At 49.4% G+C, this 16,412-nt stretch overlaps 3 protein-coding genes across 6 annotated transcripts; 2 read left to right on the forward strand and 1 right to left on the reverse strand.

Annotated features, from left to right (window-relative positions):
• The first annotated feature begins 812 nt into the window (after positions 1 to 812).
• Positions 813 to 3,365, forward strand: LOC100272926 (hydroxyproline-rich glycoprotein family protein). 2 transcript variants are annotated; one of them, XM_008669276.3, is made up of 5 exons: positions 813 to 1,327; positions 1,429 to 1,551; positions 1,664 to 2,365; positions 2,486 to 2,841; positions 2,931 to 3,279. In XM_008669276.3, the coding sequence occupies exons 1-4, from the start codon at positions 1,160 to 1,162 to the stop codon at positions 2,837 to 2,839; spliced, it is 1,347 nt and encodes a 448-aa protein (XP_008667498.1). In that variant the 5' UTR covers positions 813 to 1,159; the 3' UTR covers positions 2,840 to 2,841; positions 2,931 to 3,279. The 2 variants fall into 2 exon arrangements, with proteins under 2 accessions (XP_008667498.1, NP_001140850.1); NM_001147378.1 differs by having other exon boundaries at positions 1,128 to 1,327; positions 2,486 to 2,847; positions 2,931 to 3,365.
• Positions 3,366 to 6,577: 3,212 nt separating this feature from the next.
• LOC103647946 (protein ETHYLENE-INSENSITIVE 3-like 2) lies at positions 6,578 to 8,744 on the reverse strand. The gene has a single exon (XM_008672446.4). The coding sequence runs from the start codon at positions 8,628 to 8,630 to the stop codon at positions 6,843 to 6,845; it is 1,788 nt and encodes a 595-aa protein (XP_008670668.1). The 5' UTR covers positions 8,631 to 8,744; the 3' UTR covers positions 6,578 to 6,842.
• Positions 8,745 to 13,408: 4,664 nt separating this feature from the next.
• Positions 13,409 to 16,150, forward strand: LOC100274235 (uncharacterized). Of its 3 annotated transcripts, none has more exons than XM_008669376.3 (6): positions 13,409 to 13,677; positions 14,643 to 14,693; positions 14,760 to 15,006; positions 15,088 to 15,165; positions 15,344 to 15,532; positions 15,606 to 16,150. In XM_008669376.3, exons 1-6 carry the CDS (start codon positions 13,616 to 13,618, stop codon positions 15,984 to 15,986), a joined length of 1,008 nt encoding a protein of 335 aa, XP_008667598.1. In that variant the 5' UTR covers positions 13,409 to 13,615; the 3' UTR covers positions 15,987 to 16,150. The 3 variants fall into 3 exon arrangements, with proteins under 3 accessions (XP_008667598.1, XP_008667599.1, NP_001142077.1); XM_008669377.4 differs by having other exon boundaries at positions 13,423 to 13,677; positions 14,618 to 14,693; NM_001148605.1 differs by having other exon boundaries at positions 13,522 to 13,677; positions 15,344 to 16,119.
• The last annotated feature ends 262 nt before the right edge of the window (positions 16,151 to 16,412 follow it).

Here is a 16,412-nt window from a genome sequence, read left to right on the forward strand (position 1 = left end):
GCCGGTGACGTCAGAGACGAGGGCGTTCGCCGTGTTGAATGACGTGACTGCGCCGGTCTCGTCGGCAGTCGTTTCGTCGGCGATCTCGTCGGCGATGGACGCGTCGACGGCGGTCTCGTCGGTGGCGGCCTTGTGGGCGTAGGCTCGTTCAGGCTGCGCGAGATCGGCGTTTGGCTGGGAGTTATCACGGGGCGGTTTCACGGGGCCGGCAGAGAAAGACGTGCTTGCAGGTGATGCGTGCGTGAGAGCAAATGCGGTGAGCATGATCAATTAAAGTCGGGCCGTTGGATTCGTTTCAGTAACATGAAAAATGTTGTTTATTTGATCTGGGACGTCGGATTTTTAAACTGCGATATCTCGGATGGTTGTAGCAGGTGGATGACTGCGTGAGATGTATACATGTCTGTTTGGTTCGTTACCTAACTTACCACACTTTGTCTAACTTTTCTGGCTAATGTTAGTTATTCAATTCGAACGACTAATCTTAGGCAAAGTGTGGCACAGTTAGCCATGAATCAAACAGATCCAGTCTTTGGTGTACTTTAGCATTGTCTTAACTGGTGGGTTTAAGGGGTAGAGATAGAGATAGAGATATAAATATAGATTTTATAATGTACAGTATTTCCTTAGCATCGAAGAAATTGTTTGGTGTCTGCGCGGCATGACCAGACGGCACACGGCAGCACGCATCGTTCCCACCAAACCAGATTGTCACTGGGCAGCGGCGACAAGACCAAGAGCGTGACGCGGCACGGTCGTCGGAGGCCCAGCGCTCCCCTCCTCCTCGGTCGTAACGCAGGCGGCCGCCCACCGCGCCGCCGAAACAAAAAACCTAGCAGCAACCAGCAACCCCACGCGACCACGGACGGACCGGCCATGGCATCTGCACGGGCTGCTGCTGCCTGCTGATAGAGTGGACAATGCATGAGCTGCTGCAGATAGAACGCTGCCGGCCGGGTCTGCTGCTGATAGATGCATGTATAGATAGAGACACTGCTGCAGCTGCAGCTGCAGTGCAGATATATAGAACGCTAGCTGCCGGCCGGTGCAGACCACGGGAGGCGCGGGCGCGCGCTATAAAAGCCGAGCCAGTGGGCGCGGCCAGTGTCACAACTCACAATTCACATCGAGGTCTCAGCTTCAGGAAAGGGAAGGAAGCATGTTCGGGCACCACCACCACCACGGCCACGGCGGGCACCACCAGGCCCCGCCGCCGCACGAGCAGACGCTGTTCAGGATCTTCTGCCGCGCCGACGAGGCGTACTGCCTCACCGTGCGCCACGACGCCGTCGTCCTCGCGCCCACCAACCCCCGCGACGAGTACCAGGCATGCCTCTCTCTCTCTCTCTCTCTCTCTCTCTCTTTCTGCCATTGACGATAGTGGTTGGTCATGGATCTGTATACTTGTGCCTGCGCATGCATGTGCAGCACTGGTACAAGGACATGAGGCACAGCACGAAGGTGAAGGACGCGGAGGGCCAGCCGGCGTTCGCGCTCATCAACAGGGCCACCGGCCTCGCCATCAAGCACTCGCTCGGCCAGTCCCATCCCGTAAGTCCGCCGCCGGCGCGGCCGTCTCTATCTGCTCTCTCGATTTCTCACCGTACGTACGTGTTGCATTACACGCCCACAAATACACACACACACACGCATATGTATGCAGGTGAAGCTGGTGCCCTACAACGCGGAGTACCTGGACGAGTCGGTGCTGTGGACGGAGAGCCACGACGTGGGCAAGGGCTTCCGCTGCATCCGCATGGTCAACAACATCCACCTCAACTTCGACGCCTTCCACGGCGACAAGGACCACGGCGGCGTGCACGACGGCACCACCGTGGTGCTCTGGGAGTGGTGCAAGGGCCCCAACCAGAGCTGGAAGGTGCTGCCCTGGGGGGACGAGGCCTACGCGCCGCGCCCGTACGCTCCTCCTCCGCCTGCCCAGGTGGAACCAGGCTACGGCGGGTACCGTCCCCCGGCTGCAGGGGGCTACGCGCCGCCGCCTCCGCCTGCCCAGGTGGAACCAGGCTACGGCGGGTACCCTCCTCCACCAGCTGCAGGGGGCTACGCGCCTCCTCCTCCGCCTGCCCAGGTGGAACCAGGCTACGGCGGGTACCCTCCTCCCCCAGCTGCAGGGGGCTACGCGCCGCCGCCTCCGCCTGTGCCTGTGCAGGAGCCTGGCTACGGCGGGTACCGTCCTCCATCTGCTGGGGGCTACCCGGCGGGGTACGGGTACAGCAACCTGCCTCGCGCTCTGGCGTCTGAACAGACCGTCCGCGTCTACTGCAAGGCCGGCGAAGGGTACAGCCTCACCGTCAGGAACGGCACCGTGTGCCTGGCGCCAACCAACCCCAGGGACGAGTTCCAGGTACTGCCACTGCAATTAATTGCAGTAAGATCATGCTCCATGATATTTAAGATCGCGCACATGACATACATACATACATACAGAAAAATGTGATCTTGGTTGGTTGGTTGGTTGGTGTAGCACTGGGTGAAGGACATGAGGCACAGCACTAGCATCAAGGACGAGGAAGGGTACCCAGCGTTCGCGCTGGTGAACAAGGTCACCGGCGAAGCCATCAAGCACTCGCTGGGACAGAGCCACCCGGTACGCCTTGTGCCCTACAACCCCGAGTACGTTGACGAGTCGGTGCTGTGGACGGAGAGCCGCGACGTCGGGCACGGCTTCCGCTGCGTGCGCATGGTGAACAACATCTACCTCAACATGGACGCCTTCCACGGCGACAAGGACCACGGCGGCGTCCACGACGGCACCACCGTCGTCCTCTGGGAGTGGGCCAAGGGCGACAACCAGCGCTGGAAGATCCTGCCCTGGTGAACGTGAACGTACGTTGCTTGTCTTTTGCCGTATATACATCTATCTGTATATTAATTGACTATTAGTTCACCTTGTTGTCTTATATACGCAGAGAGACGAGCTAGATGAATCCAAGGAACCTTACCTAGCTGCTGCCGCCGCCGCCTAATTCGTCCTCCTCCGCTCTAGCTGTTATCTGTCTGTGTCTTCGCGTCCTCGGTTCCTGAATGGACGAATAATATATAGCATGCATGTACGGCTAGCGACCATGTCTGAATGACATCTTCGTTGCTGCTGCTGCTGCTACTGCTACCTGTCCGTTTGGTGTTCTAAAAGACTCTGATGAGTGGTTCTGAATGTCTGCATTTCAAGTTTGCTGTGTGATGTTAATGTACCGTGCGTACCAGAGCTGCTGCTCCTCCTAAAATCTTTATCTACCTTTGTTTTGATTTTTGCCTGCTTATGGTTATGGCAACACTGCCACAACAATGGCCTTTTTTATTTCAAACTTTCTATAAAATAAATATATAAAAAAATAACTTTGTGCAATTACTTTAATATCTTTACATTTCTAGAATTTCCATGGTAACGTAGGATTGTAGGAGCATTACTCAGACCACCTAACCAATTCAGCTAGAGCCTTTTTCGCTGAATATCATCTATCTTTAGAGATGGTTTGCGTATGGAAATCTTCATTGGGGGCCTGGACTTGCTCAAAGAAATCACTGACTTACTTTGTTCTGTCTCATATATTTATTTATTTCTTTATATTGAATACGGGCCGCTTGGTGCGCTAGTTTGTGATCGATCGCAGGAACTGTGTAAATGAAATCTGCAAACAAATAAATGTTGTTTGTTGGTATACAGACAGACAGGCAGAGGGTACATGCGTCGTCAGTTTCCAAGCCCAACGCGTACGTACGTCGCTTCTGTACTGTTTCTGGCACATCCATCCAATGCTTCTCGCGGGTGTGGAATTAACAACGCAACCGATGCATTCATTGTTTCCTGGGAAACAAACAAGAGAGAAGCAGTTGGTGAACGATCGACGATGAACTGGTCAGCAGAGTTGCTGGTGCCAGTCAGAACAGCCTTTGATCTCATTCACACACATGTTAACACGACACAGATTTCACCCCACTGTCCACAGAAGGAAACCGCCTGCACCAAACGATGCAGTCAAACTGGACGATCGGCTGACGACGTGAGTAGTTTTCAGTTTGACCATCGAGAGAGGCAATGCAGTGCGTGACATGTCACTCTGATCGAGCGACCCATTCAGACTTGAGAGATGGTGACCCCCTTCACTTTGATTCATTGAAAGGCAAAAACACTTGTCAATACGGATTAAAGCCAAGCAAACACGCTGGCTATATATAAGCACTTGCTGTTCTTTTTTTTTTGTTTTTGGTAATAAAGGCAATGCAATCTGAATGACTCAGTCGGCAATTGTGGATGCAACTTTCACAACGCATGAGACGAGAAACTCGAGATGGACACGATCTGTAATTTGGGACTTCCAGATTTTGCACAGGCACTTGCTGTTCTTTTCTGACGACGCAATCGGCAAGTCTACCTGGCCGGCCCTGCATATCCCCGTCCTGATAGAGCCTGCACCGCGGCCTTGCAAACTGACAAGACCAAAGCTCTTCCAAAGGGTTGTTGTTCCACCTAACCACACCGGCTCCACGAGCAAGCAACATGCCAAGACTTCATTTACAGGCTACACACGATAAACTTCTCCTAGTCACACTGTCAAAAAAAAGTAGTGGCAGCAGTGATGCTGAAGGTGGCTTGCTGCTAAGCACTTTCTCTTGTTGGTTCTAAAAGACCCTACTCTCCCTCTCCTCTATCTCACTAGCGCACCAGAGCAGATGATGCTATTCTACTTGAAAGCAACCAATGAGAGCTTCCGTAACAAGCTGGGTAAGGCTATCTCGAGCAACTTACTCATCCACATACTCATATTCAAACTCAATGGAAACAGAAGGATCCAACAAAAAGTAGCAGCGAGTGCGAGTTCATAGTTATTACGAGGAAATGGAGTTGTACAAAGTTGGTAAAGCAACTAGAATTAGACAAGGAAGAAGTTGCGAAAGAGGTGAGGGAGAAACATGGTGTAGAAGAGTCGTAATGCATTAGTGATTCTTATAATAAAGTATATACTTTTTATTTTTTTCAAAGTTTTATATTTTATTTATTTTATATGATTTATATAGATTTTATTTTCTTAATTACGTGACGCTGAGGTGACTGAGTCTGAAAGTAAAAGATGATAATCGATACTACGATTGATTGCTGTTGTGACCGTAATGGTTGAAACCAGCCGAAGCCTGCGCTGGACGATCCTGGAACTGTTAGTGTACTACATCCATAACAATAGGCCGAGATTCAGTCGAAGGCCCACGCCCACCAAGTGAGCGGGCCACAGATATATGGCCTAAACAAGAAAACAGCAAGAGCGGATCCTCTCCCTCCCACCTTTCCTCCTCCTCAGGCTTCGATACTCTTGTGCGTGAACATTGAAATATTTTATATGACTTTTTTTATTGAACCTGTAACTAACCCTAATCTTCCTTGAAGCATTGGAACTATTTATGGTGTGTTTGGTTTGTGGAGTCACCCAATGCATCATGAGGTGATGCATCATAAGTTCATTCCATCAATTTTGGTGGAATCAACTCACTCCTCATGTATATACTAATTATTAGCTTATGAGGAATGAGGTGGTGATGGATCAACTCATTCTATTCAACAAACCAAATAAAAATGTGAAGAGTGAGAAGAAGATGGACCACTTCATTCCTCAAACCAAACACACCCTTAGGGACCTCTCTAATCTCTATAAACGTATAAATTTATAGCATCATGCTCTGCGACAAGTTAATTCTTCTCCTAAAACAAGAAACGCTCTATTGGAAGCGACAAGGGAAAATAAAATGTATCAAAGCTGGAGATGCATGAATACAGATTTCTTTCATGCTCATGCAACCATAAAGCACAAGAGAAATACGATTTCATCTCTCCAAAACGAGCATAGAGAGATAATTTCTCTAACGACGAAAACAAAGCTGGGCTACTGTGGCTGTGGTCTTCATTTAATCAAAGGCTAGGAACAATCACAAATTTTGGCATAATTCACTATGACTTAAGCATGCTCGGTCGATGACCAGTCAGACCGTTTCTTCTCTTTTATGGCCTCGTTTCAAAAGCTTTTGTTTATTAGGAATCTACGGCCTTGCTTTCATATGACCACCCACACAGTACCAAATGCTTTTCGCTAATCCCAGTCCCAGGTTCATTTCATTAGGTGATAGCAGAGCAGGCCATATTGCGGCGTGCCATCGTTCTCAGTGTCCCAATCCCATATTGCGGCGCCACTGTACTGTTTGGTGGCCTGTCGTCGTGTCAGTCAGGTCAGGTGAAGGGTCCTCGTCACCGTCCCTCTCGCTATGCTGTTGCTGTTCCATGATAGTGGGGAGGGGTGGCGGCGGCGGCGGCTGTCCCGGCGACCATGCCAGGGGCCACACGGCGAGCCTACAACATGGCCCATGCCCCATGGGTCTCGTCGAGCACCTGCACCAAGCACAGCAAGGGAACCCTTTTGTGCTCGTGAAAGGGCGTCAGAAGCCTTTTGTGCTGTAGCAAGAATGCCTTAGCAAGAAACAGGTGGATGGTGGGTACGGTCTTCAACGTCTTACCACCAGAGAAGATGCTCGTCAGTTCATTCAGCTGTGACTAGCAGTGCGCGATGTTCAATTAACTGATCAACAAGACGTCGTTACATGGAAATTTGGCAAAGCAACCAATGGAGAATTCCCATTCAGCAGTCATATGCAGTACTCAAGTCAAACTGCTGGAAAGGGTTTGATTAAGCTAGATAGGTTGAGCAAGACGGAAGTTCCCATTAAGAACGAAGTGGTTTATGGCTGGACATTTGCAGGCTTACAAAGCTTAAATAAGTAGTACAGGACTGACTAAAACTAACAAAGCTCCATTCCATCCATGATTCTGCCGCAGTCAGTCAGTAGAACCAATTGGCGTTGGAGGATCCCGTGGACTTGTGCGGCTGCGGCTGCAACGCGCCGCCTCCCGCCACGTTCAGGCCAGAGCCGAACCTCAGCTCCGGCGACGCGGCGGCGACGTCGCCTCCGAACGGCGCGTCGTCGCCACGGCCGTAGAACGCCGCCGCGCTCTGCTGTATCACGTTGCGGACGGTGTCGCCAAATAGACACGGCGTCGGAAACGGGGCGGACACCCGCACGCCAGGGGCGACCGTGTCCACGTTGCTCACCACCAGGCTGCTGGGCGCGCCGCCCACGTTGGCTGTTTCGTACATGTCCATCAGCTCCGCGAGCGACCTCTGTCCGTCCACGGGCAGGTCGAAGCCCAGGCCGCCGAGCGCCTCCGCCTGGCCGGGCGGACCGAACGGCGCCGGGAAGACGGACTCAGTGGCGCGAAGCTGCGGCGGCACAGCCGCGCCGACGCTGTTGTTATTGGACTTGCACGTGTGCTGGTGCGCGTTGCGCGCGTTCCGGTCCGGGAACCCCTGCGGGCACTGCACGTTGCCGCAGGTGTAGGCGCGGAAGCTGCTGCCCAGCATCAACTCCGGATCCGCGGCGCTCCTCTTCTGGAAGAACTCGGCGTCGGTGGCCTCCTCCTTCATCAGCGCCGCGGGCGCGACCATGACGAACTTGTTGTGGCCCGCATCGTCCATGGAGGGTGGCTGGTGGTTCATGCCGGTGTCCTCGCCGTCGACGTCGTACTCGCCGGAGCTGGCGCGAAACGGGATCGTCGTCGCGGCGGCGGCGGCGGCGGAGGACGGCGCCGGGCGGGCGCCGGGGTGCAGCTGGAGGTAGAGCTCCTCCTCCTGCCTGAGCACGGCGAGCCACGTGACGATCTCCCTGGCCGTCATCTTGTCCTGCAGGCACTTGGACTGTCGGACGAGGCGCCGCGCCTTGTCGACGTCGGGGGACATGTGCTTGATGACGGCCGTGAGCACGGCCACCTTCCAGGCCTTCTTGAGGTCGTGCGGCTTCTTGTACGGCGGCGGGCCGAGGAGGTCCCCCGGCACGGCGGCCTGAGGCCACCACGGCGGCGGCACGCCCCTCTCGAGCGGGAACCGGCGCTGCGGCGGGTCGCAGTGCTGCATGAGCGCGGAGAGCAGCGACCCCAGCGTGGTGTCCTGGAGCACGTGCAGGGAGTGCGGGCCCGCCAGCGCGGCGGCCGCCACGCCGCCTCCGCCTCCCGCGGCGGCGTTGTCTGCCTGGTACTTGGCGGCGGCGGCGGGCCCGTTGCGGTCGAAGCGGACCTTCTCCTTCCACCAGGCGCGGAGATTGTCGGAGGCGCCGGTGACGGGCTTGCCGTTCTCCGGGATGATGCCGTACACGAAGCCCTGCGCGTTGCAGGCCTCCATCATCTTGAGCATGTACTTGAGGATCCCGCCCTGCGCGCGCGACATCTTCTTGCGGCGCGCCTGCTCCTGCGACTGCCGCTGCCTGCTGCTGCTGGCCTCCTGCTTGGCGCCGGAGCCGGCGGAAGGGCGGCCGCTCTTCTGCTGCTGCTCCTCCTTGAGGCGCCTGAGCCGTACGCGGTCGCGCCACATGCGGCGCTCCAGCTCTTCGATGCCGTCGACGTCGTCGTCGCTCATCATCATCTCGTCCAAGGGGAAGTTCATCGTCGTCATCTCCTCGTTCGCCGGCGCCGGCCCCGGGTTGACGAGGTCTTCCTCTCCAAAGAAGCACTCGCCGTACAGGGCCTTGCCACCAGCCGCCATGCCGTGGTCCATCATCAGCGTCCCTCCTCCCATCATCAGGCGTAGAGGGAACGTGGGGGGTGGAGTGAGCTGTCACGGCCTCACGGGCGCAGCGCTACTATATATACACGCATCGAGCCATCGGGGTGCTCCATTGACGTGCAAGGTGACCGCGTGTGAAAGGGAACATATCTACTCTACAGTCTAGACGAGACTTTGAATCTTTGATGCATATGATTATGAACTAATAAATTTTATAAAAAATTTTAAAAAATCATACATATCTTTCCATATTACTCCAATTATACATAAAATTTAAAATTTAAATTTTTATACATTAGCTATAATAAAAATATAAAATTTCTAACAAGTTTAAATTAGAAAATCAGCTAAAAAGTTCTCTTTTTTAATTATAGATAAAATGTAACGAATTTAAACTTGAAATTTTGTGTATAATAGAGTAGGATGGATTGAATATTTATGAATTTTTCAGAATTTTTTATAAACTTTGCTAGTTATATACACCATATGTGCATCAAAGACTTATGTACACCGAATATATTTTCGTGTAGGAGACATTCCAAATTTTGCATGGGCCATGGAAACAGGAAATTGAATGACGTAGTACATTTATTTCACCATGTGCAAATTCACAGGTACCTGGAGGCAAATTCACCAGGCTGGAGCCGTTGCTGACGAGAAGTTAGCGCCATTATTACTGACCTAATAATATATCAATTATTGTCAATTATTGTGATGCTGCTGCAAATAAAGCGCAAGGGCATGTACAAGTCCTCAGTTTTTACATAAGAGATAGCTAAAAAATTGTGTACTATAATTAGATGTTTTTTTAATTAGCTACACCAATAGAGAGGGTTGTGTAGAGACTGACATTTTGCGAAGAGATTGTCTTTTATATTTTTTCTATTTAACCCTTTAAAAATAAAATATTAAATAAGATTGTACATGCTAACAATTAGACTTCTAATAAATTGGACAATCCATATGCACGGTTAATTGGTAGCCGAACTGTACATATCACCTATGAATATGTTTATTTTCAAATACCAAATTTTAAATGGCCAAGTATTCTCTCTCTCTCTCTCTCTCTCTCTCTCTCTCTCTCTCTCTCTCTCCCTCTCTCTCAAAAGCCAACCTGCAAGAAACTTGTCGGTCAATGGACATGCATGTGTTAATAGAGAAGAATTAGATGCACCAACACACATAAATCTCTAGTGCAAAATGTTTACATGAATCCTCATTTAGAATAAGCTACTATCTGCCGAAAATCTTGTTCGTCGGGGCTAACGAGACAAAAACCTCTTGCTCGCTCTATAAAGGACCGCTAGAATCTGGTATCCATCTCTGCTTGCATTGTCCTTTCACTCTCTATGTCAATATTTGACAGCCTAGTCTGGTGTTTTTGAGCATCTGATTTTTTTTTTGTTTTCCTGTGGATCTCTTTAAGCAGGAGGAGTGCTCCTTGTGCGTGTGATTTGTGATCTATGAGCTTTGTTCTATAACTCTTTTCCTTTTTCATGAAAGGCAGAGCTCTTGCCATTTGCGTTAAAAAAAGAAGTCTCTAGTGCACCTAAAACGAAGTTAATATTGTCGTCGTCTACTCGATGATAATGAATTGTTACTCATGTACATATGCTACGGTTTCTATATATCATATAGTTAGATTTGTCTTATGACTATTTTTGTCATGTTTAATTTAGAATGTCTTGTGAACAACTAATATCATATAGTTGCGAGTATAAATATACATGTACATGATTAGCCCCGTATGTTTTTATTTAATCATCAAAATAACCAATAAGGCAGGGCAAGTCCTACCCCACATGCAGGCATATATATGCATCGTCTCATACTCTCATGGTTGGTGGCCATCTGTATCACTTGATGAAGCTTCTACTAGCAGAAGAAGACCTACGAAGATAGATAAGACTGACCGCAGCGCCGCACGCTACCGCGCGCGCTCCCCTTGCATGGGGCTACAACACCCCGCTAGAGCCCACAGCGCCGCACGCTACCGCGCACCCCACGCCGCGGTAATGCTCTCTCTCCCCCCAGCTGCAGCGCGCGCTCTCTTTCCCCCTACCACTGTTCCTGTGGGTCCACCTTCAATTAATAGTAGAAGAAAAATTGATAGTAGATGAAAAGTAGGTATAGAAAATGATATTTTATATTGTAGTGGGGTATAAGGGGAGTATTTAGGGGAAACCACTGCGGGAGATGAAAAAGTAGGGGATACACTATTGATGATGTGACCCAGAAAAGTGATATAGGAGGAAAAATTTAGAGGGAACCGCTGCGGATAGCCTAAGAAGACGGATTGGTTGGTTGGGGCAGGGAGGTGGTGGATCCCTGTGAAGCTTGCATCGTGTCCCTGTTAGGCCAGGACATCGACGTGCATGCATGCATTGATGCATGCCCTGTGAAGCTTGCTTGGTGTCGGCAGGACACTAGCTATGGCAGCAATGCAACCTGAAGCAGCTAGCTGTTCTTGTGCGTGGTGTGGTGTAGGTATGCGCGGCAGAAGTAGGGTCGCTTTCAGCACTCCATCAGTATTCAGTAGTGCCAACGACAAATTAAAGGACACACACAGAGAGAGAGAGAGAGAGAGAGCTGCCTCAGCTCGCTCAATTCTGAAGCACTGGAATTCTTCTAATCTGGATGCAGCCTTCCTAAATCCTAAGCATATGCTGGAGTGGAGTATGCATGCTGCTGCCAAGTGGATATATATAATAAAAAATGCTGCTACAAGATCACAGCGCGGATATTCTGCAACGTGCCTGCTCCGCGCTTTGATGTGTTTGTTTCATTCAAAAGTCAACTAGCTAGCAGCAGACCAGCTTGCTAGCTGCAAGTTAAATGATCAGGTCAATGATTTCGATATTAATTATCATTAGCAGTCTTTATTGGTTTCGCTGGTGTGTGATCGTCTACTGAGCTCTGATTTCTCCCTTCCCTTGAAGGCTCAGCTGGCATTTAGATAGCATCTCTCTCTCTCTCTCTCTCTCTCTCTCTCTCTCTCTCTCTCTGTTTTGTTTTTTCGAAACCAACATTTTGATAGCGTGTTTCCCGGGAGGGATCGCATGATCGCTCGCTGCACTGCACAAGCACATGCATGCCGATGATGGAATCCAGTTCAGTTTACAGGTACCGATCGAGCCCTCCTCCTCCTTCCAATTCCATATTTCCATGGCCGGCCCCCGGTGCTCCAAGAACAAGAACAGCACGCGCCGTCTTCGCCTTCTTGCTCTCGATCACAGGTTCAGTGAACGCCGGCCGGGCCGGGTGTGGGGGCGAGCACGTGTAGCTACTAGCTAGGATGGGATTGGGCTCCCTGGGCGGTGGAGGAAGTGGCGGTGACAGGGACGTGCTCCCTGGGCGTCAGACACGCGAGGATCATATCCGGTCGGCCGGAGGGAGCGCGGACCCTTTTGCCTCTTGCTTTTGTTTTACCGTTCAGAGCTCCCAGTGCATTGCATCTGCAATCGATTCTGCATGCCTCGACATGCAGTAGTGTAAGTGCTATCCAAGGTAGAACTATAGACTAATGAGGATGAGAGTAGTATAACACACCAATCTATGCTGAAACTTCGAAATGTGAATACCAATTATTGGCAAAAACCGATACTAAAGTATAACGGTTGGAACAAGAACCAATCATAAGCCTATCTATCTCTAGCAGTCTTCGTATCCCAAACCCTATTTCAAACTTCACTCTATACACAATACAATCTATATAGCACAAAATAGTGTTTTGCACGTCCACATACACAGGAGATGCTCCAATGGATATCAATTGGTGATAAAAAAAAACCATACTAAGGATCTGTTGGGAGGACTCCCAAACCGGCTATAGCTCTTGGATGAGCTCTCTCAAACAGACAAACAGTCTAAAAAAGGAGTTCACAACAAAGAATACTGAGGAGCCGGAGCCATTTTTAAAGAGGAGTCAAAGCCAAAAAATAGCTTCTAACAGATCCTCCTATCACTCCCCTTCTATCACGTCAAGAGGAGCCATTTTGCTAAACGATTCGTTAAAAAAACACTTGCTCGTGACTCAGCAATGGCGAAGGCGGTCGACCCCGACAGGCCAACAAAGGATGCGAAGGGCCCATGTCTTCATCCACGGGAAAGGAGACAGGTGCCGAACCCTCGCACCGTTCGACTACATCGGAACGGTGCTCGATCACCCTAGAACCACCTGCCAGCGACTACACATGGGTATTAATTCAGGTGTAATAGGGGAACTCATGTTTACATACCTTTAATTACCCTGCTGTATTGTACACGTAAGAAATATAGCCGGTAGTCGGAGGTATATTCGTACTTGGGTCTACCAACCCTGACTATTCCTATAAATACCCGCGCCTTGTAATAGAATGCAACACACTTAACAAATAGGCCTGGGCAAAAAAAAACCCCGAAAATCGATCAAACATTAGAATTCTTTGGTTACAATTTTTGAGAAACCAAAATTTAGTCCAGTGTTCGATTTAAACCGAAATTTTAACCCACTAGCTCGCAATCCCATTTTAGCCCAGCCCAAGTGTGCACCTTCCTCGCTTGATCTCGCCCGTGCGCTGGCTCCTCACGCCGCCAGGCCCAGGAGCACCCAAGCCAGGCACACAGCCTGATAGCCCTCGCCTCAATCTTCACGGCGATGCTGGATTGCTGGTGGCTCCTCAAAGAGATGTTTGTTTCATCACTGTTGGGTACTCAAACTTCACATGTTGGATATATACTATTTCATTCTATATTTTAAACTTTACTTTATAAAGAGTATAATATATAGCACAAAACGTAGATTTAACGGAGACGTAAACAAGGTGCAGCCAGCTGGAACAGCGAGCAGTGCAGTGGCGACTTCTGGGCCCCACTCCACTATACAATCGCGACTACGCTCACCTACCCATTCCACTCCGCCCCACCACTGGTCAACGAATCTTTCCTGCACTGTCCTGTCCGCCGCCGCTCAACCTCATCGGAACTCCACTCCTCCTCACCCCCACAGCAACTCCCACCTCATGGAGAAAGCTGCGCACGTTGCCGCCGGCGCGACGCAAGAGCAGGAATCGTCTCCGAACAGGTTGTAGCCCCCCTCTGCTTCCTCCGCCTGCGCTGTTAAATACTGCGTCTGTTCATGCGGTAGCTGTACATGACAGGAGTGGTTGAAGAATCGACGAGCAGAACAAGCCTGTTCCAGCCCCGTGTTCGACGCCTCACTCTTTTTAGTCTTACTATTGTGCATTGCTAGTAGTATACGTAGCTACGTGCGAAAGAAAGAAAGAAAGAAAGGTCTTTCTATGATCTGAAACAATGGTCAACCAAAAGCAGCTTTATAGCAATCTGCGGTGCCGATTCAGCTGTATATCTCTTAATGAAAACGATGCATTTTGAGTCGCATCTTTTTTTCTTTCTTTCGAAAAGCAACCGGCAAGAATTAGCTGGTCATTTATTAATAAAGAAGAAGCGAATACACAGACTGAGACTAAGAACCAACCCCAAGAGCAAAATTTGAGTCACATCCTTGTTTCCTGAAACAAAACCTTTTTTAGATGATGGAGAAACCAGAGAGAAGGATACATGTAACATTGTGGCAATTTTGGGGCTAGTAGCAGATCTAGGATTTATTTTAGGGTATGCTGTTCAAAATTTTTCATACAGAATTTGGTAGATTTATTTTAGCAATTCTGTAACAACTGTAGAAATTGCACCAAGATTCGTTATAGATGCACTAAGGGACTGTTTGGTTCGTAACTAACTGTGACACTTTGACTAGGTTAGGCAAAGTATGGCAAGCTAGGCAGCGAACTAAATAGACCCTAAGTAAAACGGTAAGGCCTAAGTTCAAGGATTAAGTTAAAATCATCCACTAAATACAAATATGAAAAGTTGAATTTAGAGACTTACATTGTTGTTTTTACTGTTTTATTTGATGCTTTTGAAGGGACATGATTGTCTTGCTTATTCTCCATTCTCCAGCCTCTAGTTTTTTTATTTTTTGCCGCTTCATTGATCTGATGCAGTAACAAGAATCATGTTCAACCACAGGCTTGACGACGCAGCGAGGCATCATGGCTCTGCTGAAGCGATTCCTGAAAGGTGATTCGATCCTCTTCCAGAGCCATGTCGTTCTTTCATGAATGCTAATATTGGCCAGTGCATCAGACTTGCGGTGGTCACAGGAGGAAACAAAGGAGTTGGCCTAGAAGTATGCCGCCAGCTTGCTCTCAAGGGTGTGACAGTTATCCTTACAGCAAGGGATGAGAAACGAGGAAAAGATGCTGCCGAGACCCTTCGCCGTGAATGCCAACTCCCAAATATCATATTCCATCAGCTCGATGTCAGAGATGATGATAGTGCCACCACATTGGCCCGGTATGTAGAAAGAAGATATGGGAAGCTCGACATCTTGGTAATTAAATCGTGCTCTACTCCTGTTTTTAGTACTTTGTGTCTTTAGTACACCTAATTGATGGTATGGTGGGTGTTACAGGTGAACAATGCAGCTATTTCAGGAATTGTAGCAGATGAGGAAGGCCTGAAAGCTCTTAACATTGATGCAGAGACATGGGTAATTATATTATTCTAGCTTTTGGCAGCTTATCTATTCATGCATGATGTTTACTTTGTGTTCAGAATGCACCTGTAGTCTCTTGGAGTGAGAAGAATCTCAGTATATGATGATTTAATTACTTCGTGCTTTTCCCTGTTATTGGTACCACAGCCAGTGATAAATGTTTGTGTTTCAGACATCTGGCAGGGCAGCTAATCTTCTGAAAGAAGTATTCCAGAATACCAATGATGAGGCATTCAACTGTCTGAATACCAATTACTATGGATGCAAACGGGTAACAGAAGCTCTTCTTCCACTTCTGAAGCTATCTACATCAGGAGGAGCAAGGATTGTCAATGCCTCCTCACTTGCGTCGGAGCTGAAGGTGTGGAGCTCCTGCATTCCTGCACGAACAGAGAAGATATCTATGTTACTCACCCTGATTATATTGTTGCCAGAGAATGCCAAATGAGAAGCTGCGAAACGATTTGAGCAACATTGACATCTGGGACGAGGACCGGATAGAAGCAGTGCTCGACACATTCTTGGAGGACCTGAGGAGCGGGCGGCTGGAAGAGGCTGGGTGGCCCGTGATGCTACCAGCCTACAGCGTATCGAAAATGGTCATCAATCTGTACACCAGGATCATGGCAAGGAGGTATCCGGAGATGCGCATCAACTGTGTGCGACCTGGCTTTGTCAAGACGGACATCAACTGGAATCTGGGGGTCCTGACGCCTGAACAAGGTGCGAGAGGGCCAGTCATGCTAGCTCTCCTCCCCGATGATGGACCAACTGGGTGCTATTTTGATCAGACAGAAATGGTGAACGTCTGGTGATTGAATATTTGTCGTCTGCTAGTTTATTTTAGAACTAAACCGCTAGAAATAAAAAAGAGCGGATGGAGTGTTATAACTTTCCTGAATTCATGATGACATAAACACATACACATGGTAAAACGTTCTTATGATCAGTTGGTGTAGTTTCCATATGTCACTTTGAATGATTTGTTGTTCTTTGTTGGTGTTGAGCACCATTTTGAGTGTGCGGATGGTCCGGGACGGTCCGCGGTCCGGACGGTCCGCGCCTATGGGCCGGACGGTCCGCGCAGGCGCATAACAGATTAGGGTTCCGAGTTTCTTGCTATGTTTGTTGGCGAAAATCTCGGGATAAGCTCGAAAATTAGTTTGTAAAGGGTCCAGCCCCTCTCCTCTATAAATAGAGAGTATACGACCGATTTAATGATCATCAGTCGAATTAAACAC

Source organism: Zea mays, chromosome 2 (assembly GCF_902167145.1).
Source record: "Zea mays cultivar B73 chromosome 2, Zm-B73-REFERENCE-NAM-5.0, whole genome shotgun sequence".
In the NCBI taxonomy this organism is placed as follows: Eukaryota; Viridiplantae; Streptophyta; class Magnoliopsida; order Poales; family Poaceae; genus Zea; species Zea mays.